General features: G+C 31.3%; 3 protein-coding genes across 6 annotated transcripts; 2 read left to right on the top strand and 1 right to left on the bottom strand.

Annotated features, from left to right (window-relative positions):
- Positions 1-5: 5 nt before the first annotated feature.
- LOC109799420 (protein-tyrosine-phosphatase MKP1) lies at positions 6-5,188 on the top strand. 4 transcript variants are annotated; one of them, XM_020360133.3, is made up of 2 exons: positions 6-2,440; positions 4,744-5,188. In XM_020360133.3, the coding sequence occupies exons 1-2, from the start codon at positions 524-526 to the stop codon at positions 4,756-4,758; spliced, it is 1,932 nt and encodes a 643-aa protein (XP_020215722.1). In that variant the 5' UTR covers positions 6-523; the 3' UTR covers positions 4,759-5,188. The 4 variants fall into 4 exon arrangements, with proteins under 4 accessions (XP_020215722.1, XP_020215665.1, XP_020215800.1 ...); XM_020360076.3 differs by lacking the exon at positions 4,744-5,188 and adding an exon at positions 2,568-2,799; XM_020360211.3 differs by lacking the exon at positions 4,744-5,188 and adding an exon at positions 2,563-2,799.
- LOC109799680 (sphere organelles protein-like protein) lies at positions 4,407-11,632 on the bottom strand. Its single transcript, XM_020360323.3, has 13 exons — positions 11,345-11,632; positions 11,120-11,184; positions 10,752-11,009; positions 10,165-10,356; positions 9,378-9,414; positions 8,299-8,394; positions 7,307-7,478; positions 7,158-7,195; positions 6,289-6,483; positions 5,991-6,062; positions 5,754-5,906; positions 5,225-5,408; positions 4,407-5,125 (listed from the first exon to the last, which is right to left on the bottom strand). The coding sequence occupies exons 1-13, from the start codon at positions 11,534-11,536 to the stop codon at positions 4,938-4,940; spliced, it is 1,842 nt and encodes a 613-aa protein (XP_020215912.1). The 5' UTR covers positions 11,537-11,632; the 3' UTR covers positions 4,407-4,937.
- A 7,239-nt stretch (positions 11,633-18,871) lies between these two features.
- Positions 18,872-25,483, top strand: LOC109797091 (O-fucosyltransferase family protein). The gene is made up of 11 exons (XM_020357009.3): positions 18,872-19,374; positions 19,720-19,770; positions 19,864-19,954; positions 20,455-20,531; positions 21,094-21,182; positions 22,745-22,864; positions 23,527-23,643; positions 23,724-23,867; positions 23,959-24,082; positions 24,178-24,369; positions 24,729-25,483. Exons 1-11 carry the CDS (start codon positions 19,078-19,080, stop codon positions 25,086-25,088), a joined length of 1,662 nt encoding a protein of 553 aa, XP_020212598.1. The 5' UTR covers positions 18,872-19,077; the 3' UTR covers positions 25,089-25,483.
- The last annotated feature ends 274 nt before the right edge of the window (positions 25,484-25,757 follow it).

The raw sequence follows: 25,757 nt of genomic DNA, 5'->3' as shown, positions 1-25,757 counted from the left end.
GTCTGCCACAACTAACCAACTAAACTACAAACAAACAACTATTGAGCCAAATACAACACAAACACACTCTTTGCCCTCTGTCATGTTCTGTCACGGACAAGGTTGTCTTGTGTTGTGTTCGTGGTTTGTGATTACATAGGATCCTAAACCTTCCCTTTAGGACGGCGAGATCGGCCACTCTCTTTCTGTAACCACCTTTTTCTGGCTTATTCTTCTTTGAATTTTCCTTCTCCCTTCACTTTTATCAACATGCACACACATGTACCAAAGAAAGAGTCAGAGACTTGGACAGGGTCAAGCGTTTTAGGTGGGAATATGGAACACAAGGGGTAGACTCAGAAACTGCAAATACCTCCCATTTACCACGCTTCTCAACTTGAATTGAATCCCCCTTTTTATCATCTATCTATATTTCTGTTTTACTTTTCCCTGTACTCAAGAGTGAGTTGCAATTCTTTAATGGGTGTGGATCAAGTTTGTGTCTTTTTCATCCTATAGCATACATACCCTTTTGGTTGGAAACATGTTGGGGGAAGAAGGGAAGGAGAAAGCCACCGGTGTTGCATGGAAAACCTATTCCCGTTCGGTTTCGTGGACTGATAGGTCTCCTAACAGCCGCAAGCCACCAACAAATAGCAAACCAAGATCACTTTTGCCACCTCTTCAGCCTCTCTCAATCAACAAGCGCAGCGTGGAGGAATGGCCTAGTGCTGGATCTGATGATCTTGGAGTTTGGCCACTTCCTCAGACTCCAAGAGGCTCCATCAGAGCTTATGATTCAAGTCAACCCACCAAGGATTTTCTCTTCAAGAGGGACAAATTGGCCTTCTTTGACAAGGAGTGTTCCAGAATTGCTGAGCATATATACTTGGGGAGTGACACAGTGGCCAAGAACCATGAACTCCTCATGCAGAACGGAATCACTCACGTGCTCAACTGTGTTGGCTTTGTTTGTCCCGAGTATTTCAAAGGTGATTTTGTGTACAAGACCCTTTGGTTGCAGGATAGTCCAACGGAGGACATCACAAGTATTCTCTATGATGTGTTTGATTACTTTGAGGATGTTCGGGAGCAAGGTGGACGTGTCCTTGTCCATTGCTGCCAAGGGGTTTCTCGATCTACAACTCTTGTGATTGCTTATCTGATGTGGAGAGAGGGACAAAGCTTTGAAGATGCTTTTCAGTTTGTGAAGACTGCAAGGGCTGTGACCAACCCAAACATGGGTTTTGCTTGTCAACTTTTGCAGTGTCAGAAAAGGGTACATGCTATGCCTGCAAGTCCAAATTCTATTCTCAGGATGTACCGGATGGCTCCTCACTCACCCTATGACCCTCTCCATCTGGTCCCCAAAATGGTAAACCAGCCAGGTGCACAAGCTCTTGATTCTCGTGGGGCCTTCATTATTCATGTTCCTTCTGCTATTTATGTTTGGAAGGGGAAACATTGTAACAAGGTGATGTCATGCAATGCAAGGAGTGCAGCCTTTCAGGTGATCCGTTATGAGAGGGCAAAGGGTCTGATTCTGAGCATCCAAGAAGGTGAAGAACCACCAGGGTTTTGGATTGCTCTTTCTGATTCTGAGAAAGGAGGGGTCATTGAGGAACCAGTTTTGTTGCCCTCTGAAGGCATGGAGAGTGCTGAGCCAGTTGGTTCAAGAAAAGTTGATGCATATGATTTGGATTTTGAGATTTTTCACAAGGCACTTGCTGGTGGGGTTGTTCCACCTTTTTCCTTGTCTGATACAGTATCAGAAACTTGCCTTCCTGCTAGAGAACACGGTTGGGCAAAACTGAGGCGAAAGTTTGCTAGTGGATTGCTCACATCCCCTAAATGGAACTGTGATGATGCTAATTCAGCCCCATGCAATGATCAATCCAGTGCAACTGTTGAAGCTGAAAAACAACATTCTGCAGATGAGCCCTTGTCACCATCATCAATTCATCCCTGTGGTTCGCCGGATTCCTTTGAATGCTATCCAGATGAAGCCATGAATTTCTCCATTCCTGCTGTTGCTTCACCACTGCCATCGAATCCTTTTCCATGTTTTATAAGCTGCAGTCCAAAATTCAATTCCAAGTCACCAACACTTTCACCTTCAAGTTCTGATTATGCCAGTTCATTTACTTTTTCACCTTCCTCTACCAACTGGTCCGACTTGTCTTTCGTGTCTTCTCGGCAGCCATCACCATCTGGCCTTGAATCAACTGAACCCTTTTATGCTAAAGATGCATCTTTCTCAGAAAGTTCCTCTTTACTTCACAAAGAAGTTGTGTCTTCACCCTCGGAGACTTTGTCGGCTAATCACACATTCGGAGGGACAAACTCCAACTTGCAACTGAAAGGTTCTTTCCTCTCCATTGCTGAGCGAAGAGGGAGTAATCCACCACCTCTGAAGTTGCCATCCTCAGCCAGTGAATCCTCTCACATCCCCAACAACCTGGTAAGATCACTGTCTTTCTCTTTGCCTGACTTAGATCATAATGTGGTGAAGAATGATAGTTGCAAACAATATGATGGTGAAAACAAAGAAAAATGGCTGATATCAGATCACTGTATCATTAGTTCAGGTGATGAACCGCAGAGTGAGATTAATGACACACAGGATCTTGATACAGAGTTAGGGAATATTATGGCTGAGCTTGAAGTAGAGGAGAAAGCTAATGCAATGAGTGGAACCTGAATTGTGTAAATTTTTGTTATAAATACTTGCACTTTGCCTCAGACTGTTGTGTTGAAGTACATAACAATAATTAAACTTGGTTAATACTAGATAGTAGATAGGACTCTCATTTACTTTTACGTCTTCAGCTATTTTTCCCCTTCTTACTTATTTGGAGCACCAGCATCTTTCTATCTATTAATAATATAAAAGGAAAGAAATTATGCAACTTCTTCTTTTCTTTCAAATCTCTTTCCATGTTTTTTTTTTATATATAAATTTTATTATAAAATAAACTAATATAAAAAATAATCATAAATAAATAAATATATCAAAATAATTAATATCACAATAAATAATAAAAATATTATAGGTTCTACCTCTATAATTAATTAAAAAAATTATAATGCAAATGATGAATTGGACAAAATAAATGAATAAAATTGAATAAAAATAATTAAATATTTTGTGTCAAAAATAAAAGAATTAACTATTTTTTAAAAAAAAAATTCTACAAAAACAACTAAATTTAAATAATTGAAATCTATAACATTAATCAAATTAATTTCTTAAAATATATTTTTTAAATCAAATTATTCTCTTAAAGTATATATATATTTTTAAAAATCATGTAAAATATTTATATTAATTGTAAATATTTGACTGAAAAATTAACATAATAGACAATTTTATAATACAAGTAATTTAATTTGTGAATAAAAAAAATATTAATGTAAAAATAAAACTTATTTAAAACTTTTTACAAAAAATACAAAATATTAATTTAAAACATATTATTACAGTTTTAAAATAATTGTAAATGAAATCACATAATTTGATTAAAATCAATTATTGTGTTAAACTTTATGTAAAATATTTATACTTATTAATATTTGACAGAAACTTTTTTTTATTTATTAAAAATCATGTTATGGATAATTTTAAAATACAAGTAATTTTAATTTTTCATCAAAAAATACAAAATATTGATTCAAAACATATTATATAATAAACATATTATATAGAATTACTACTACTACTGTTATTATTATTATATAATAACAACACATTAATATAGAAAATTGTAACATCATAAAATATTAACTTAATTAATTATTACAGTTTTTTTTACTGCTTAGTTATTACAAATTCAAAGTAATTATAAATAAAAAAAAACCCACATAATTTGACTAAAATTATTGTGTTAAACTTCATGTAAATTATTTATACTAATTATTAATATTTGATGGAAAATATTATTAAAAAATAATGTTATGTATTGATATATTACTTTTCCAAAAATTTTCACCAATTTTTTTTATAAAAGTCACATAAATATATAACAAATTATTAATATAAAAAACTATAATAACATGACATAAACAATTAGTTATAATAATTACTAATTATGAATGGTTTTAAATTAATGCAAATAATTATGCATATTCTTAAATTAATATAAATAAAAAAAATTCATGATTTTTTCTATCAAATTATTAATAAAAAAAATTCAGGAACCAAAATTGAAACTCGCTTATTTTATAAAGACTAAAAATATATCTAAAATTTAATTATATTAAAATAAAAAATAATAATTTTTGCAAATTTTTTAAAAATAAAATAAAATATTCAAAAACTAAAATTGAAACTCCTTATTTTATAAACATTAAAAATATATTTATATTATTATTTATACACAAATTCGTGCATAACACCAACAGATACAGTTACTAGTTAAAGTGAAGAGTGAGGCGAAAGCAGGCCTTCATCAGGAAATTAGGAAATAATGTTTAAATTGAATGCATACAAGTTGGTAGAATTATCTAACGGTGTTGTAAAATAATACATCATCTGTCATTAGTTACTGCTTCCATTTTAAAAGTAACTAATGACAACTTTCAGTTTTCAGGTTTTACATGCAACACGATTTACCAACTAACAACATAGAATTTTAAGAGTTAATTGAGTGAAAAGTCGCGCTTTTATCTATGGTCATAATCTTCATCTTGGCACTTAGGATGGTGAGCAATCGTGTCTCGCATATTTTGTCCGGCAGTTGATTCAATTTTCTGTTTGGTTTTCAGGAGGAGTGCAACTAATAACATCGTAAAGATGGATTATAAGAATAAGCCTTCAAATATTTTGCTTGCCTATAATATTCTGAAATAGGACGTGCAATGTCCATTGCAGATGATTTTTTCAGTAATTTGTTCATATATACCAAAATACTGCAGAAAGGTGACTCACAGCAGACATGACCCAAATGTAGGCTTGTTTTTTAAAGTCCGTTATTCGACCTTAAAAAAGCCATTGTGGGACCCAGCGCACTGCATCTCATGGCTCTATGGGACCATGACCTGGTGCTTGAGCTCTCTCCTCTACTCCAGCCATCCTCCTGCGACAGCTTCGCCTTCTTTGCTTTTAATGCCTCGTTAATTTCGTCCCACACGTTTACTTCCCCATTTTCTGTAAAGAAATCCACATGTTCAGCACAACAAAATTACAAAATGTTTTCATGTTTCTATACTACACCATACACTCCAAGAATCGTAAAATGTACATTACCTTTAGCAGGGATATGAACTTCCCTTTCAGGCTGGCAACTTCCCACGGTAGTTTGCTCACTCGCAATTTTTTCATCAGTTGCTTTTGTTAAATTGACCCAACCATCACTAGAAACAACTACAGTTTTCGAACCAGAATGACCATGCTTAACCATGCGAATGTCAGCAAGCAATGCATAATCTATCTGTAAAAGGAAAACATTGTCAATTTCATGCAAATAAGCAGCAGCCTGCTAGTTCTATTAGAAAGAAGTTTTTTTGGACATGAAATTTCAATTAAGGTTTTAACGCTTCGTCATGATATTAAAGTAAGATAAAATTAAATACACGTATGCACCAACAGGTGGATATTAGTTTCTTTTTTCTTTTTTCTTTAGTATACGTGCAATCTATTAATTCATCAGATTAACATAAGCCAGGCACCTCTTGGATATTGTTTACCATAGTGGATACATTAACTTTCCCCCGTCATATAAGCTACAACTCAAATTGAAATAAATGGGGAAAAGAATAAAATGGAGTAACTTTACCTCTAAAGAACCATCTTCCCGATAAGGGTATGGATCAGACTGTACAGAAGATGCATCCTCGTCTATTTTTTTCTTAAAATCAAATGGATATTCTGAAAGTGCTTCCAGCCAAATCCTGTTGGATTTAGCATCATACTGAGATATTTTCCCAACCTGCAAGGACACATGTAATCCGTATTAAACTTATAATGCATAGATTTTTTTATGATGTAATCCAAAAGCAGACTTGATATGTACCCTAAAGGAGGAAAGTTCAGGAGACCAAGATTCTGATAGCTCTATCAATCGATACGCAATTACGTCACCTTCCTGAAATGAACAAGTTATTATGCAGAACCAAATGAGTACCATTCAACAAAATATACAGATTCTTAGAACAGAGTACAGATAAGAATTTTAATGGTATAAGTATAACCAAAGACAGCGTAAAAGACTCCTAACACATTGATGCGGATTAATTAACTTCCGGGATACTTAGCAGAATGAGAAATGCCATAAGGACACATTAGGGGGAAGGGAAAAAAAAAACAAACACCTTAGGCAAGCTTGTATAAGGTTTAAGCTTATCAAAATCTCCTGCCTTGAATGTGAATTCCTTTTCAACATTCTGAGATGTAGGATACTCTATATTGGCATGTTTGTAGTCATCCTGTTTATGGGATGACATTCTCTCTGTACCCCATTTTTGGCCCTTCTTCTTGTTGGTAATTCCATTCCACTGAAATGTTTCCTGAAACATTCAGATAATATTTACAAATCAATTGAAATATCATGACAAAAATAATAGCATATCACCTGATACTCAAAACACCCAGAAGATGAATCCTCACCTTCTGCAAGGTTTTGACCACATTACAGAACTGAAATGGGATTAGCAATTGTGCACCAAACTTATGGAATTATTAATCAACCTAGTAAGTTCTACCACTTCAAACTATTCTTAGCCCTTTAGTGAGAAGCAAGATATGGATTACATGAGCTGTTGAAGTGCCATAAAATTTATATTAACATTGACTCCTCTCGGAGTATCTCCCAAGAATAATCCTAAAAGAATTTTGTTAGCTACCTCCCACCTGTCTATGTTACCCATCACATGGACCTAAGAAAGAAACTAGGAGTGAAGAAAAGGATGTACTGTAAAATTTGAACTTTCCAATCCCAAATCACTTCTAACGGGAACATTGTTTATTCTCCATTAAGACCTATAGTCTAAGAACTCAAATAAAACATAACATAAGTAGTTCAAATTCAAAAAAAATAATAATAATAATAACAACAACAATAAAGCATAGTACACTTCTCTGCACTGCAGAAGTAACAATATCACGTATTTGATATTGAATATTTATGATGGAGAATAAAACAAGCATAAATTGTGAATCTTTAAAAGAAAATCAAACCAACCACTGGAAATTTATTCTGTGGCACTGCCTGATCCAGATCTGCATCAAATAGACCATGTACATATATCAGATAATGAAAGCAATTAATTCTAAAGCCAAAAACACAAGTGCTACTTTAGAAATATTTATAGCAGAGATCTGCATTCAAACCTTTTTTAAGGGGCTCAAACCGAATGTGCCCTGGCCTAATTTCCACAGGAACAATATCATCCTCTTCTTCACTTTCTTCATCAGGTTGTTGACGTACATCAGAAACAACACAATTGTTATCTTTGACAGATAAATCTTGTCTATCATTTTCAAGCACTGGAGTCTGATGGAGCTGAAAATTTGAAGAAAAGAACATTTCTTATCAAAAAGAATGATCAAGTACATTATGCAAATAGTAAGCAGCTTGGACAAGTGAACTCCAAGAAAACTGATGAATGACTTCAACCCCAGCAATCTTAATAACCAGACAAAAGTCTATTACTCAACTAGTCAACTATATCATATACAGCTAATAAACTGCCATTTATAAGCAGTGTTATAATTGCAGATCATGGAAAATGATAAACAGCCAATAATTCGCTATATCATATAACAATGGCATGCTGAAAAAAAAAAGTGACATGGCAGTTGATATATTATTTATGTGTGTTGTGTATAGTATATGTATAAAATTAAGTTGTATGGAAATAAAAATAAAATGCATAAAAATTGGCATAACATAAACTCAAGTTCAATTGTCCAGAGACTCGTCAAAGATGACACAATGATGCAAGGGGAGATTAATAAATGTTAATGGAGGCCCAAAATAGTCCTTCATTGATCCTTACTTACATGAAGTCATGAACAGAGGTTTAAATATGGGAGAAGTTTAACATGTTTTACATGACTTCGACATTGGGATTGAGTGGGAAAAAAGTCATTTACAATCCCACATCCATCTATCGAAACAGTGATGCATGTCGCAACCATGGCACTCGGTGGCACTGGCTGCAATAGCTGACTGAGTCACAATTGCAAATCCAAGGAATCCCACGACTCAATAGCACTATAGCACTGCTATAGTGGCTATTTAACAACATTGTTCATAAGTGAGAACTTATCTCCATATAAAATGTAAATACAAATGCAATAGCACTACAGAATCAGATTACCTTTTCCTTCTCCTTCTCCTTCTGCTTCTCCTCTAATTTTAGTTCCCTCAGCCATCTTCTTTTAGCTTTCTTCCGCCGAGCACTTCTACTAGGCAACTGACAAAATAAAATAAACCGAATAAAATTGAAGTGTAAATACTTGACATCCTTGCTTCTTTTGTGAAGAGATGGACTATCAAAGGACTGATTATTGAAACATAATAAAATGACCAAGTGATATGAAGTGTCCAAAAAGATTATTCATAAAAATGGATATTCCTAAATCATTGAGCACCAACTAATCTCCAAGGGCTACAGGGTACTATTTTGAACCAAACAAGAAAGACATGTTGCTTTTATTGTCACAGGGCAGGAGTATTTTATTGACCAAATACTCAAATTGCCCCTCTATATACATGGGAGTGGGACATCAATTGGTCCTTTGAAGATTTTTAGATATTAATTTGGTCCTTCATGGTTTAACATGAACATCAATTTAATCACTCAATGTATTGGTATATATCTTCAGACACCAAATTAATCTCCAAATTCACTCTAATTTTATGCTATGAAGGACCAAATTGATGTAAAAAATCTTTGGAGAACTAACAAGATGTCCTATATCTTTGGGGGCCTGATTTAAGTATTTACTCTATTTTATTTCAGCCATTCTAATCAAGGTAATATAATGGCAATTAAATCTTTGGCCGCATCAAGTCCTATTAAAATTCTTCAGCTGGAAATTAAACACGAGTGAACATATCCTGACACAACTTCATTTAACCTTTTTACGGAAGGTAGGAGGACACAAGAACACAGCCATTAGAGTCAATTACAAGAAGTAGCTCCTAAATTGACTTGAAGAAATTATATATTTTTAACTCACTAAGTTATCATACCTCAGCGTTGATTAGCCAAAGAATCAAGATTTAAGCCTTAAACTGAAAATATTCTCCAAATGTTTACAAGTGAACTTTGGCAATTTTATAATGAAAATCAAAATGTTAGAGTCGAAATGACAACATGGAACTTTGTCATATTTAGTTCAGTGCAAACAACAACTATATGTGTATTAAAAACAAGTGCAAATAAAGTATTACCTTTTTAGTTTCACTTTCATCTTGAGGCTGAGCAAACCTATACAACACATCAGAGGAAAAAAAGGAAAAAAATATTAACTATTTATGATATTCTGGAAACAAAAATCATAAGGGGCAGGGATTTAAAACTGGATGGAAAGAAAGGGTTTAATTGGAGGAACTCAGGAATCAAACAATCTACACAAATTAAAAAGGCATATTGATTTTTACTCCATCAAAGCACACCTCTTAATCTACAAACAGAGACAGACAAACCAAAAATAAACAAGATAAAAGTAGTGTTATCAAATGCGGATTGCTGAAAATGGCGGAAAGCCAATAATATGCTATATCATATAGTGAATGGCGGAAGTTGCATAATAGCTAAAATATATGAAAAATATCAACTATATATGTAAAAAAAATGTAAGCTGTAAGCAAAAAAATGCTAAAATTTGACATAATATTTACTCAAAAGTTCAATTAATTAGAGACTTGGTAGAGATGACTAAAGGATGTAGGATACATGCTGCAAACATGACACCACAGTGGCCGCAAAGAGACCAGAGTCATGGTCGCAGATTCAAGGAATTCTGCAATGTAATAGCATTATAGCTCCGCTATAGCATCTATTTAACAACACTGGATAAAACATAACCAAACATGCACACAAAAATTTGCCCATGAAAATTTATCAGCTAATTGCCTTGCCCAGAAAGAACCAAATATACACTGCAATGCACAATCAGATAAGGAAAAAATACACCATTGAAGTATCATATGAATAAAAAATGTGATGAAAATGCACCTTGTTTCATCACTTGTAGGACCACTTTTGTTCGACTTAATTGTCTGACTGGATAACTTGGAAGACTTCTTTTCGTTGTTGACAAGACTCAATTGGTGATGAGCACTGCCATCAGAGCTTTTGTTTTCCTCTTCGTGGCCCTCGGGAATGACTGCCAAGTTTTCTGTAGTAGACAACTTGATCTTCTTCTGGCTGAATATAGAAGATAATGGAATCAAGTTAAGAACCCAAATAAAGTTTATATACTCCAATAAATAACCACTAAAGTTTCAAAACAAGAAAAACAAAAAAGGTTTTGAAGATAAAAGGAATATCCCTGGGTAATCATACACCAAAAAACAAATTAAGTTAAAATAAGAGCAGAAAGATTAATGCCTATTTTTCAACTTGTTCCCCAGACAGCTTTGCCAAAATACATTACATAGACAGAACATGTCTCAGAAGAGCATCAACACAAAAGTTACTGAAACAAAACCAGATTCCAAAACACCCAGAAGACAAAACACCCCTTAATAATGTTCAAAAATCTCTTACAACTCTGTAAGCTACGTTGAACAAACAATTCAACATTTGAGGACAAAACAAACCTAGGGCTCTTGAGCTTCTTTGAAGCTTTTCTTTTCTTGGAGACTGCCGTCCCCTCCGATTTAGGTTCCTCCACATAAACTGCATCTTCAAGTTGATCATCGTTATCCCCTGGGGACTCGGTTTCTTCTCCTCCAGTCTCCTCCTGAAGCCCTTCGATTGCAAGAAGCTTCGGAAGATCTATATACTGTTGCGCACGAGTTGCAGGTGGCAGCATTGCAGGTTTATCATCACTTGATATGCTACCCTTTCTCTTCGCACTAAAACATATATATACAAACATTATAACACTGTAAGCAGAAACTATAGCTACAGAAACACAAAATGTGGGCAAAAATCGAAAAATAAACCAACAATTAAACAAACTCACCGGATAATGTCCTTGTCCTTCAAAATGCATGTGGACTCGAAAGGTGGCAAAACAAAACCATCCATCTGCATTCAAAACCCCCAAAAAAAAAAGAAGGAACACAGTTATCCAAAATTTCAATCGTCAAATTGACATACTTAATAAACCAATGGAATAATCAAATAATCAAGATATGCGGATTTATGAGGATGCAAAAGAGTAATAGAGCAACATGCATATGAATACCGATAAGATGATGCCATGAGGACATGTGCGGTGGAGGCGGAAGGTGCTGTGAAGATGAGAGGCTACATCGGAAATGGTGGTGTGTTGGGGTTTAGGCATAAACCAGCAACGCTTCAACCCTTCCTTCTTCTTTGACTTGGTCAACATGCCACGATCGTCAAACACCACGCGAAGCCTCACCGGCTCCGCCATCGTCAATGGCGCTCGCTGACAGGGATTTTCCGGCAACCGCTGCTCGCTCCCCTTCTTAAACCCTCGTTAAGCCTGTAAACCGTGAGTCAATCACCGTCAGTCGGGTCTTGTAGTTATAGGTGTTTTTATTTTCCATTAATTTAGTTCTCTATTAATCTATAATTAAAAGTTTTTTATTTTAGTCCTTTGTATGTATTTTTTTTTAGTTTATATAGTGATATTAATTTTAGTTTATATAATTGTATAAATTTCTCTTATTTATACTAATATATAAACAGAATATTTGAATATATAATTATCTTTAGCCTATTTATACTAATATATAAACAGAATATTTGAATATATAATTATCTTTAGCCTCTACTTTTTAATAGATATTATACCTTTCAAATATTAAAAAAGAAAATTTATATATTTTTTTAAATAATTAGACACAATATTTTAATATTTTATTTATATATAATTATTAAAGACACGAAATGTTTCGATCCTTCTAATTTTTATAATTATGTTAACCTTCTCTTTTAATTCCTATTAAAAATATACGACTAAGAATAAAATGAAAAAATAGTATATATAGAAATTTAAAATAAATATTTTAATAAAAAAACTAAAAAAAAATAGAATTTGCAAAACTTCTTGAAATTTCTTTTTAGTTCATATATTTCTAGCTCAACTATTAAAACTAAATAAAAATTGTTAATCGTTTAATGTTAGTTTATTTTTATATAAGTTTAAAAATATTTTTGAAAGCTTTTTTATTAAGAAAAATATTTCTTATTTCAATAAATAAACTCTCAACAATACTTCTAATTTATATTTAAGTATATTTTATATGTCAATGTTGAGTTTTGAAAAAAAAAATCTTTCTTTAAGTTTAATATCAAATATAAATTATGTGAATTATTTTTTGTCTCTTGTTTATTTTTTATGAGTTTTGTCTCTTGGTTTAGGCTTTTTGACCTCAGTAAATTAAAAAAATTAAAAATACATGAAATAAATTAAAAAAAATTAATTACTGAAATATGTAGTTTTGGACAAGTCAGCATACACGTGGCACTGAAAACGCCTGGGAGTGGGCGTTTTTTAGAAAAAGCCTCCCCCAGGCGCCTTCTATTGCTGATGTGGCACGGGCAGATTTGAACTGAAAACGCCTCCCCCCAGGCGTTTTGTTGACGTGTCAGATTTAAACTGAAAACGCCTCCTCCCTAGGCGCCTTTTATTTTTAGAAAGAGCCTCTCCCAGGCGCTTTCTATATATGGCAAATTTGAAAATATCTGTGGGGTAGGCGTTTTCAAAGCCACATCTCCCTGAGAAACATTGTGTTTGATTAAGTTGTTTTTTTATTTTTAAAATCATTTCATAAAATAACTAATATTTTAGTTTACATATCGCAAAGAGTAAATGTTTATTATATTTAAAATTTATAATAAATTATACATATAAATAAATATTATATTTGAATATATAATTTATATTTAAAATTTATATAAATAGATATTTTTAAATGTATAATGTATATTTTAGATTTGAGATAAATAATTTATATTGTAGCACAATATTATTTTTAATTATTTTGACTTTGTTTAAAAAATAAAATTTAACTTATAAATAAATATGATAAATAAAATTAAAATATAATTATTTATTAATTAAATATTAATATTTTAAATTAAATTATCAATAAATAGTGTTATAATAAAATGATTTATCATAAATTAAAATATAATTTATATATTTAAAAATATTTATGTATACTAATTTTAAATATAATTTATATTATCAAATATAGTATTTATTTATATATAATTTCTTATAAAATTTTAACTATATATAACAAATATTTAGCATATATATTGCACAGATTAAAATATTAGATAAAAAATTATAGGAATTTATATAAAAAAAAATATTATTAAAATAAAATCTCTAAAAATGTTTTCATACAAAATAACCGATTTTATTTTATATGTAAGGATGAATTTTTGAAAACTAATTTTTAGATAAGAAGGGTGAGGACATAATATGAGACAAACCAATAGAGAATATGAGTATCAGAAAATTGAAAAGCAAAAAAATGATATTTTAAATTTTTTTAAAGAGATACAAGTAGTTGTGATTTGCTTATATTCAAGACATTTTTTTTTACTTATAATAGAAAATAAAAGGAGTAAATCTTTATTTTTAAAAGCAAGAAAACATGTCCTAATTTTGAGAAAATATTATTTAAAATCAAAAAATTAAAAAATAATAATTCACTATTGTTTTAAGTACTAATTCATTTAGTGAAATAAATTCAAATAAAATTATATCTGAGTGGTGTATGACTCAATTCTCTAAATTTAGAATTCAGGTTTTGTGTAAAAAAAATATATTATTGAGAGAAAAGACTCAATTATTTTGTATTAACAACATAGTTACTAAAAAAGTTAACTTGTATTTTAACATTTTTTTTTACAACTACTTTCAATGTGTTTTTTACAACTATTCTCATACGTGATGTGTATAAGATAAATCTTCATTTTATATAACTAAAATATCAGTAAATAAATATTTTGTATTATATAAATTATATTATAATTAAAATTTATAATAAATAAATGTTTTTAAACAAATAAAATATTTTAATTTGTAATAAATAATAATATTTTTATACAAGGTATGTTTTTAACTGTTAACAATTTTTTTAATAAAATATTGAAATTTAATTTTGAAATAAAAAAGAAAAAGATAAATTATTATTTTTGAAAATAAATTTTCTAAAACAGTATCATTGAAAAATATATTTTAGAAAAGTCTTATTAAACATAAATATTTATTTTAAAGAAAATTTAATTAAGTACGTTTCTCAGTGAGAGATGGCTTTGAAAACGCCTACCCCACAGATTCTTTCTTTTCAAATTTTCCATATATAAAAAGTGTCTGAGGGAAGCTCTTTCTAAAAATAGAAGGCGCTTGGGGGAGGCGTTTTCAGTTCAAATCTGCCCGTGCCACATCAGCAATAGAAGGCGCCTGGGGGGAGGCTTTTTCTAAAAAACGCCCACCCCCAGGCGTTTTCACTGCCACGTATGTGCTGACTTGTCCAAAACTACCTATTTCAGTAATTAGTTTTTTTTTTAATTTATTTCATGTATTTTTAACTTTTTTTTAATTTACTGAGGTCAAAAAGCCCTTGGTTTAAGTTCATTCGATGAGGATGATCATAAAGGGAGAAGTGGAACAGTAGAACTTGAATTTTTTTTTCATGTGACATTTTTGTCCAATAAAATCTTAGACCTAATTGGTTTGGCTGTTTTCTATTTTCACTTTAAGAGAAAATGAAAAATAAACATGAAAATATGTTTATTCTAATTATAAAGAATATTTTCTTTGAAAATATTTTTCTAAAAAGACTCAAATTTGAAAATGCAAAATTGTGATTTTCTGTATTTTTGAAAATAAATTCTTAAAAAGAGGATGGTACAATAGTAATTATGAGAGAAAAATTGCCTAACTCCCTTTGAATCCTATGTCACTCATAATTCAGTGAATATATTTGTTTGACTGATACCTAATACACATAACTGAATTACTTGTCCTCTACATTTTATATTTTACTACATAATTATGATATGTATTTGGATTTATTTTTACATAATTATTCTCTATAATTTTAATTAGGTATTCTTTTACATTTTATATTTTTTGATTTTTATAATTATTTTCTAGAATTTTAATTATATATAATTATTATAATTAAATATTAGTTGTTAGTTATGTTCAATATTTAGTGTGATTAAATATTAATTGTTTTCTGTGTTTTTAAGATAAATAATATTATATATTTATGAAAAATAAAATATAATCTTAGTTATATTTATATTTATTAACATTTTAATTTGTGCAATATACAAAGTTATTATTTATTTTATATAAATAAATATTTTTATTATTTACATTATATTCAAATTTTTAATAAATAAATAATTTGAATATATAAATTATATTTTAGATTTATGATTTTTTTGTGTGTCATGATATAAATTAATTTGAATTATCGATGATTTTTTTAAAAAATGAAATAAATATAAAAACGATATATGAAAGGAGACAAGATTTTAAAATAATATTAAACTAATATAAATGATATTTAAAAAAGATAAGGTTAAAAAATATTGAAGTAAATATAAAAATAGTGCATAGCGATAATATTTAATTTTAATATTTAATTTTGATACTTAATTACTACTTGTTAAATAAAAGATAGGTACTTTGGAATAAAAAATATAAAAAATGATTACGTATTGCGACATTTGTTTTTCATGTAAGAATATTTAACTAATAATAAATGTAAGTGGATTAAATAAAACATTTGTAAAATAGATCATTATTGTAATAATTTATGTGTATATATAGTTAGATATTAGTTGTAGATAAACAATATAATAATTTTAATATTATTGTTAATATATAATGTAAATTTATTATTTAATTTTTTATTGTAAATTTTGTATCAAAGACATTTTATTAACTTTTATTGAAGATAATTAAATTAAACATTTTTTAAAAATTTAAAATTTTGAAAATGAAAATTATTTCCTGAAAATAAAAAATAAAAAATAAAAAAACGTTTTCTGAAACCAAACAGAGTGTTAGTTTTTATTAGAAATAAGAGATATATGAGATTAGACTCCGAGATTAGCTTCTCTTTTTAAACAAGCAAATACAATTGCTCGTGTTGAATTTCAATTTGGTCTGGTTTGACTACAGACATCTCCTACTTGGATTGTATTATCAATGAATTTCGGTAATTGTTATTTTTTAAAAAATATTAAATATATTTTTAATCTCTTAAATTTATGATACTTTTTTTTCTTCAAGTTTAAAATTATTATTATTTTTTTATAATTTGAAAAAAAAAATATTTTAATTCTTATGATCAAATTTTATTATATTGTTATACAGAATTCGCCTTTCAATATTTTTATTAGTGAAAATATTATATTAAATTTAATCAATGTTGTATAATTATCTTAATTTATTACTGTCAAATATATTATTCATAATTTACGAGACTAAAATAATTTTTTTAATATTACAAATAATTAAAATGTTAATTTTAAATTTGAGAGATCGAAATTTAAATTACTTCAAATTTTAAAATCTAAAAATATATTTAAGTCAATATTTAAATAATGAGAATAAGAAAGTATGGGGTTTTAATGATAAAAAATTTCATTTTAGAGAATTTAATTATGTGAGAAAAAAAAAGTGATTAGAAGTCTACTAATAATATACCAATAATATAATAGTCACTACAATAAATTGGTATTATCTCATTTAACTTTTTTAAGTGTATTTAAGGTATACTTTTAATAGTTATTTTTTATATATTAAGATTCATTTGAGAGATTTATCTATTTTTAACAGTTTTTTTTTTTATTGTATGTGATATTTTTAATCACTTGCTTAATTGACAAGTTTATTTATCATTTATGTTATATCAAGTTTGTAGCTGTCATATCCTTTATTACAAATGTATGAAATATATTAAGATTTATTTAAAAAATTAATATCTTATAACATTTTTTCAAAATACTTGATTTGAGAATTAATACTACATAATTAAGAGACAAGTTTATTTTTCAATTATGTCATATTATATTTGTAGTTATTATTATTATTGTTAAAATTATTGTTATTTCATTGTCAAAAATTATTATTGATTACAGTAAAATTTTTTAAACATTTTGTTTTGTAGAATATTTGATTCAAATTGGTTTGTGTTTGTCAAACTAAACCAACATTTTATAAAATCCTATATTCCATTTAAACATCCTTCTTATATTAATCACTCCATAGCAACTCGACAACATTTTAATTTTCAATTTTCTTATTTTTCACAACTTATGACATTGCATTGGTAACTATAAATTAATAGTAACATTGTAGAATTTAGGTATCACTCTTACTCAACATCAAAGTAATAACCTTTAGGTTAAGATGATAAGTCTTTTGTATTGGGAAAGTAACAACAATAAAATTTCACTTGATCTCACTTAACTTACTTTTCATCTTTAAACTTTAACTTTATGAGGAATCTTGTAACCAAAGCCCAAAAGCTAAAACTATGTAACATAATTGGTTCTCATTCACATAGTTTGATGTAAGGATCATATGAGAGTTCTTGGATTGTTTCGAATGAATCATTGAATCATAGTACATAATTTGTTAACTAAAAATGTTTCATTCCTTTAATGATCATCTTCTTCATATAAACATAATCACTTTTCGTAAGTGTTTATTATTCCTTTCTTAACAAATCATTATTTTGCATTTAATTTTTCTAGTGAAAGAGTTTTTTTTTTTTTTTTTTTTTTTTTATCATCGTCCCAATCAAAATGTTTGATGAAGATTATCTTAAACTTATTACATGCAAGAGTTTTAAATCGAACGAGTATTCAATTAATTGACTCTTAATGAATAAAAGTTTCAATCTAATCTATTGAATATCATTTGCATAAATTTAACAAGAATATTTTATATCATGTAAAGAATATTTGATAAAGCAAAACTTCTCTTAGAATTATATAAGAGTGTTATGTCCCTTATAATCTTGTTTAACTTATCTTTCAAAAAAAAAATCTTGAACTTATTGAGATACAATTTATAGTTCTAAATAAATAATAAATAAAAAAATACAATTTGTACATGCTTAAGAGTTTGTTATTCATTTCCAATACGTTCATAAACCAACAAGAGTACAACGACTCATTTCAAGGCAACTAATTTTTCTTCATTTAATCTATGTTTTGCTATAGGGGATGATGTTGTGAGTCTGTCTAACTTTTTCATTAGGCTGTGCAAGAGTTATACTGGAGTTCAACAACAATAACCTCTATTGGGACTTAAATACATGCACTTTGCTCAATTTTTTTGTCCATAGTTTTTTTAGCAATATCAAGAGTTACGAGGTTTGATGGTTATAATTAATTAATTATTCCTTCTCTCAAGCCACAATATATATTATATATTATCTACTATAAATAACATTGTTGGAGTTAAATAAAATTATTACAGATGATAAAATAAGTAATAAAATATTATAAAAATAATAATTGATTATATTTATAGTTCCTAAAATATAAAAATATTTTATTCACACTCAATCAATTCTTAAAATAAAAAAAAAAAAAAAAAAAGAGTAAACAACAAGGCTCCACCTGCAGGCCCAGGGAAGAGAGAGGAGTGTCAGTAGTGAAATGACGATCATGCCCTCACGAAGCGAGTGGAATTACATCACAGAACCGAAGCCTAAAAAACACGATAACATTACATTTCAATAATGCAGTGTGTTGCTCCTTGTGGAAAAGAATATAAAGAATCGCGCAAACAAGTGGATCTGAGTTCACATGGGACTCGCCCACAACAAGAAAACGTTGCTTTCTCCTGTGCTAAGCCAAGCAGTAATCGTCACTGCTTCTTAGTTTTTTTTTTAGTGATAGAAAGAGAAAACGCGAAAAGAGAAAATAGAGCGAGAAAACTCCATCGCGAATCGGAGCATGGCGGAGCTCCGCCACTCCTCCTCCCTCGGCAGCCGCGCCTCATCCTCTCCGATGAAGCGCGACGCCGCCGGCGCTGCCGTCGCCGATTCCTCCCCTCTCATTCCCGACAGCCACCTCGCCCACGACGACGACGAGCACGATCGCCACTCCTCCAAGGACCGCGACCGCCACCTCTGCTCCTTCTTCACCGACGACCCTAGGGTTTCCCCTCACTACTCCAGGATCTCTCTCTGTTTCACCTTCCTTCTTATTCTCGTCGGTTTGTTCTCCGTCTTCACAATCTTCCATAAACTCGTGAGTGCTCTCTGCCTGCATTTTGAGATTCGCTACTAACGCATCGTTATTCGCCTCTCGCCACGTGGAAAACGAGACTCCTCACGTGTAATGCGTGGTGTTATTTTGTTTATCTCGAATCAAATTAAATTATGGTGGAATTTGTATTTGGAATTGATTTCTTGTGTTTTGATTTGGTAATGTTCGGCTATTGTGTAACTTAAGTGATGAGTAGCTGCATTAGTAATTTATGGAATTTTGGTTATATTTGAAAGAAACAGTTCAGCTGATGCTGTCATATGTATTACTTACTCCTTTGTTTTAGCTGGTTCCCATAATTGAATTCCTGTTCAATTTATATTGTAGAATGCGCCTTACTTGTGTAAAAAGGATGGGATTGTTCTTCACTGCCCACATGTAAGTTTTGGTGCTTCATTTCCTCTTTCTGTATTATTCAATGCCACTGGTGTTATTTTCTCATTCACATGGTCTCTTTCGTGGTATTTTTAGGTTAAAGAGTCTCCATCACTTTGGGAAAATCCTTTTTCATCCACAACATCTTGGAAGCCCTGTGCTGAGCGCCGGGATGGTGATATAACAGGTTCCTTTTCTTTTCCTCTCCCGTTTCTTAGTATATTTACATATTTAACATCTCATCAGCATTGCAAGCCATGCCGAAACATGGTATTAACAAATATACTAAGAATATCTTCATCCAGAAATTATGACAAATGATAATTTAACATATTTTGCATTTGTGAGTAGTATCAACCAAGATCAGTTGTAATTGGTATCTCAAGACTGTTTGATGATACTATTTAGTTATCACTGGCACTGCAACTCAGTTCTTGATAATGGACTGAATGAACTCTAACTTTCTTATCACCTCGGCTTCTCCCTTCACTAAGTTTGAATCTTTTTAGTTTTAACAAGGGAGTTCTGTAAAGCGATCTAGAAATTATTTTTTTTCATTTCTTTCTTGGTGTAATATTCTTCATTCATCTCATATATGTTATCGAGGAGTATATTCGTATTAGTGCCGTGCATGTTGTTTCTAGTTCTACTGCTATTATTGATAGTACTTTTTGTACCTCCTTGTAGAACTTCCCCCTGAAAATGAAACAAATGGCTATATATTCATCCATGCTGAAGGTGGTTTAAATCAGCAAAGAATTGCGGTATGAGTTATGTTCTTTCATTTGTGATATTCTCTAGTTAAGACTGTTCTTTTTCTGGAATTTACCTTAAATTTGACATTTTACTGTTTGTTTGTTTTCTCTCGTATTTCCATCATTCTCTTGTAGACTGCTGCATTTTAGTTGGAGAATTTCCTTCCTATTGTAAAATATGTGAAGATAATGTTCCTCGAACTGCCTAATGTAAATTAAAAGAAAAATAATAAACCGAGAAGAGCATTTTCTGCACTTAAATTTTATGATGCACTTTTTAGATAGAATCAACTAAGGAGACTGATGTTACTGTTAAACTGCTGTCTGAATACTGTACTATATACTACTTCCAATTTGGTGCACTAGCAAATAGCAATGCTACTAGAATTAATGTTTAAAATTGATTTTGATGCAAATTCAATGTTGCAATTGATCCATGGTAGTGATTTTTACTGTCCTGTATTGTACATTGAAATGGGTATTATATGATAATCTATAGAAAGTTTCATAGGATTATTATATAATATTTATTTTTCAAATGATTCACTTTTGCACACCTTTCCTAATGCAGATATGCAATGCAGTGGCTGTGGCAAAAATAATGAATGCCACTCTTATTTTGCCTGTTTTGAAGCAGGACCAGATTTGGAAGGACCAAACGTAAGATCTCATCCATTTTGTTATGTTGTTTGGATAAGTTAAATTAGTAAGATGGTCCCTAGCCCCTACAGTTAACACTTTTTTTTTAATCCTTGCGTGATAAAACTCTACAATTTGATTCTCATGAAAAATCATTTTTGTATTTGTCCCTGCTCTGTATTTCTGTTATCATGGTTTTAGTGGGATGTCGAGTTGTCTAATGATGTTCTTGCATGAAATTGAAAATTACATTCGACAGAAAGGAAAAGGCGTAGTTAATGAGTCAGCTTCTTCTTCAAATTCAAATCCCTAATCCATTAAAATCTAATCAAGAGTAAAGTTGGTGTGTTCTTGTAAGCAAAACAATCTTCCACACTTAAAGTTCTAGCAACAAAACTTCTTTTATGAACTTAATAACCTTCGTTCCAAATTGTAGAACCACACTGTCACAAACCAAACCAAATCAATCCAACCCTGGCATCCTACTATTGGTTTTATGGCTCAAGGATGCAAACTATGGCAGTGTGTCTCTGTATTGGGTCTTAAAGGAGTATAGAAGCACCGAGGCAGTGTGATTGTCAATAATGTAATAGCAATGAAGATTAGCTGCCTCAGTGACTGTTTATGGTTGGGTAATTTGGAGACTCTGACTGTGGGGTAGATGCTACTAATCCGGCAGTTTGCAGGTGATTTAGGGTCATTTGATGTGTTGCTCTTATTGGGAAAATGGTGAAATGTGGCTTTTGTTCAAGGGCAGAGATGGAGGTTATTATTATAATTATTAGTTTGAGAATTGCTAAGAGGAAAAAATTGCTATTTTCTGGGTTATGGGCTTTGGATTGTTGTTGTTTTTCTTTGTTTGTAGGAGTTGTGGAGAAAAGTATCATAGAGGTGTTTAGGAGTTTGGTTAAGCAGTGAATTGCAGAAGTTTTCTGTGTGATGTTTGGGATGGTATTGGTCTAATTTAAGATGTTTGTGGGTATCGGTCATGATTTGGAGAACTTTGGTTGATGAATGGCTTGCTATTTTTCTTGGTTATGGATTGGGATAGTATTTGATGGGTGTGGTGGATGCAGAAAAATCACGCATTTGTTGGAGAAAAGTTTTTCATGGATTAATTTAAGGTTGAAGAAGAAACTGACTCATTGATGTTATTCTTTGCTGTCAACTTTAATTGCCAGAGGGATACTGTTAGACAACTTAGCATCTCACTAACACTGATAACTGGTACAAATGGCATGAACCAATGTGTAAATGATTTTTTGTATAAGAACCAAAACAGATTTTTTCATGTAGGGACTAAAACTAAAAAAGTTTTCAGCTACAGGGACCAAATTCCTAATTAAACTCTTTAATTTTAATTACTACCACCATTTTGCTAAGCATATGTACAACATCAAATCATCAATATATTTTTCTTTAATCAATTAAGTCGATAGTTCTTGAATTTTTACTCTCTCATGTCTTTTATCACTCCCCCAGCTGTACTTTCCTCTTTTCTCCTATTAGTTTTCTTGCCTTGTCTGGTAGATTTCAATGATAGTCCTCCTTGCTGACCATGGTGAAGCATTTCATGATATCAGGAAATTTGAAGACATTTTTGATGTGGATCACTTCATTGACTACCTGAAATATGATGTTCGTATTGTCCGTGATATCCCAGAATGGTTTACTGATAAATCAGAGCTATTTACTAGCATAAGGTTTGATAGATTCTTGTGATTTTATTAATTAATCTGTTGAAATATCCCAAGCTGGTATGAGAGATGGAAAAATATATCTATCCCCCCTTAAAATTTAGATATGGAATAATATGTCCTCAACCAGTATCTTTTTTATTTATTTTTTCACTGATTGACGTCATGTTTGATTGAAGTGCTGGGTTTTGTGACCAGATAGCATGATAATTATGAATTTAATGTTTGAGATTCCTGGATACATATATCAAGATTTACTGACTACTTGCCTTTTGACCATAAGTTATAGATAGCTTTTTTGTTGGTTTTCTGTTTCACCCATAGACTTACTGGCTTTTGGTTTTGATGGAAGTCCCGGGTTTTATGACCGAATACCATGATTATTATGAAATTAAATTGCTTGTTAAGTAAACATGTCCTAAATTGGTGATGATTATTTTTTGTTCGGTAGGTGGATTGCTTATTGCCAGAGAAGACAAAAACAGAATGTTCTGTCTATATTTCTGTCTTTCAAACATCAAACTTCTTACATGTTTCTCTTAGCTTTAGGATATTGTTACCAACAATGTCAACCAAGATGTTTCCAATAGTTGTTTTTTGTTATTGATGCCTTTTGTGATTGGATACACTTGGCTTGACTAACAAAGCAAAAATATATTGTCTTTCAGGCGGACTGTAAAAAACATTCCAAAATATGCACCGGCACAATTTTATATTGACAATGTTCTGCCCCGAATCAAGGAGAAGAAGATTATGGCTCTGAAACCGTTTGTTGACAGGCTGGGGTAGGCCATGGATGATATATATGCTAGATGCCAGTTTCTAATATGTAATTGATGTTGTCACAATGTCTTGGTTGTTTCAGATATGACAACGTTCCACCTGAAATCAACAAGTTGAGATGTAGAGTCAATTATCATGCTCTGAAATTTCTTCCTGATATAGAAGAGATGGCTGATTCACTAGCATCAAGGATGAGAAATCGAACAGGCAGTTCTAATCCTTATATGTATGTGACATTTGTGATCAAGATCTTGCTGTAGCTGAGTTTGGGTGTTTTTTTTCCACTGTCAGTGATTTAAGAATTATACTGTAAACAGGGCTCTGCATCTTAGATTTGAGAAAGGAATGGTGGGACTATCATTCTGTGATTTTGTGGGGACAAGAGAGGAGAAGGCTAAAATGGCTGAGTATAGAAAAAAGGAATGGCCTCGACGGTACAAGGTGACCATATTACTTTTTTTTATTAGAAATCAATATGAACACCAAGAACTTTCTATTGGAGCATTTTGGTCACATTGTATTTGTTGAAAATGCAGAATGGTTCCCATCTGTGGCAATTAGCTCTGCAGAAGCGAAAGGAAGGAAGATGTCCTCTAGAGCCTGGAGAAGTGGCTGTTATTCTTCGTGCCATGGGCTATCCAAAAGAAACTCAAATTTACGTAGCTTCCGGACAGGTGTATGGTGGACAGAACAGGATGGCTCCGCTAAGGAATATGTTCCCTAATCTGGTATGGCCTCTTTACGACCACATGAATTATAAAAAATCTGCATGATGCTTCCGTGAAGTCCTAGAGATTTTGAAGCTTTCTCTTTCTTTTTGTTTTTGATGAACTAAATCAAGTGATTTCATAACATGAAATTCTAATGTCAATTGAGGCTATCAAGCATTCAGGCTATGATGCAATGTTTTTTCTCTTTCTCTCTCTCCCTCTCTCTCTCTCTATATATATATTTATATATAAATTTATTTATCCATTACAATTAAGTAAATGTATTAAGTTTATTCCTCCAATGTCACTATTCATGTATGAATTGATGATTTGATTCTTATGCAATGTGATTAATCTTTTTCCCCATTTGATAACAGGTTACCAAGGAGGAGTTGGCAACTAAAGAGGAGTTAGATGGTTTCAGAAAGCATGTGACGAGCCTAGCAGCTCTTGACTTCTTGGTGTGCTTGAAATCAGATGTATTTGTGATGACCCATGGAGGCAACTTTGCTAAGCTGATCATTGGGGCTCGTAGATACATGGGTCACCGTCTAAAATCAATTAAGCCTGACAAAGGGCTAATGTCCAAGTCTTTTGGGGATCCATACATGGGTTGGGCTACTTTTGTAGAAGATGTTGTTGTTACGCACCAGACACGGACGGGATTGCCAGAAGAGACTTTCCCTAACTATGACCTCTGGGAGAACCCTCTGACTCCTTGCATGTGTAGAGCCTGATTACAGCAATTTTATCGATGACATTGGGACTTTACTCGAGTTGCGTTTGGGAGAAATATGCGATCTAAGTTATGAATTCTATCTATCTCCAGGGTAAACAAACGTCGGAGTGTGGGTTGCTTTTAATGCAAGCTGAGGTAGGAGGGGCAGTAAATAGAAATTTAGAGCAGAGATAATGGCTTGAAGGGAATGGGATTGGATTGTTGGTTATCATTTTAATGAACAGAGTTCCTATTGAGTATATTCTCTTTACCGAGACACCAGGTGAATTTTGTCTTTTCTAACATGTAGCAATCCCCGTCCACTTTTCTTCCAGGAAACAAAGTGATTATTTTTTTGTACTAAGAAAAATGTGCAAATCATTAATGAATTACATGTTGCTAGGTTTCTTGTAATTTTACTATGCACAGAACAGGCAGGATTTGGCTCTATAAAAGTGCAAAGATAGAGTGGAGTTTAAATGCATTTGAAAATTTGAGATAAAATAAATGCACGTGTAAAATGAATCAGAAAATGATTAAAAAATTGACTATTGATTATATTGTTTAATTTGCCTCTTAAAGAGAAGGTAAAAAATATGAGGTATGTTCTCAAATTACGAGAAAAAGTCTGATCATTCAGTTGATTGTGAAGGAAAACGGTGCAGTTACCTCTTCTCTTTGCATAGTG

The sequence above is a fragment of the Cajanus cajan genome, chromosome 3 (genome assembly GCF_000230855.2).
Source record: "Cajanus cajan strain Asha chromosome 3, NIPB_CcT2T_4, whole genome shotgun sequence".
In the NCBI taxonomy this organism is placed as follows: Eukaryota; Viridiplantae; Streptophyta; class Magnoliopsida; order Fabales; family Fabaceae; genus Cajanus; species Cajanus cajan.
This window is presented reverse-complemented; position numbering and strand designations above follow the sequence as displayed.

Bases quoted from the DNA above. Each gene is read 5' to 3' on its own strand.
- LOC109799420 (XM_020360014.3), top strand. From the start codon at position 524: ATGTTGGGGGAAGAAGGGAAGGAGAAAGCCACCGGTGTTGCATGGAAA.
- LOC109799680 (XM_020360323.3), bottom strand. From the start codon at position 11,536: ATGGCGGAGCCGGTGAGGCTTCGCGTGGTGTTTGACGATCGTGGCATG. The intron at 10,357-10,751 runs GTTTGTTTTGTC...TTCTATATTCAG, and splicing joins AAGAAGCTCAAGAGCCCTAG to CCAGAAGAAGATCAAGTTGT. The intron at 7,479-8,298 runs GTAATCTGATTC...TCAAATTTTCAG, and splicing joins AGGAGAAGGAGAAGGAAAAG to CTCCATCAGACTCCAGTGCT.
- LOC109797091 (XM_020357009.3), top strand. From the start codon at position 19,078: ATGGCGGAGCTCCGCCACTCCTCCTCCCTCGGCAGCCGCGCCTCATCC. The intron at 20,532-21,093 runs GTATGAGTTATG...TTCCTAATGCAG, and splicing joins TAAATCAGCAAAGAATTGCG to ATATGCAATGCAGTGGCTGT. The intron at 22,865-23,526 runs GTTTGATAGATT...ATTGTCTTTCAG, and splicing joins GAGCTATTTACTAGCATAAG to GCGGACTGTAAAAAACATTC.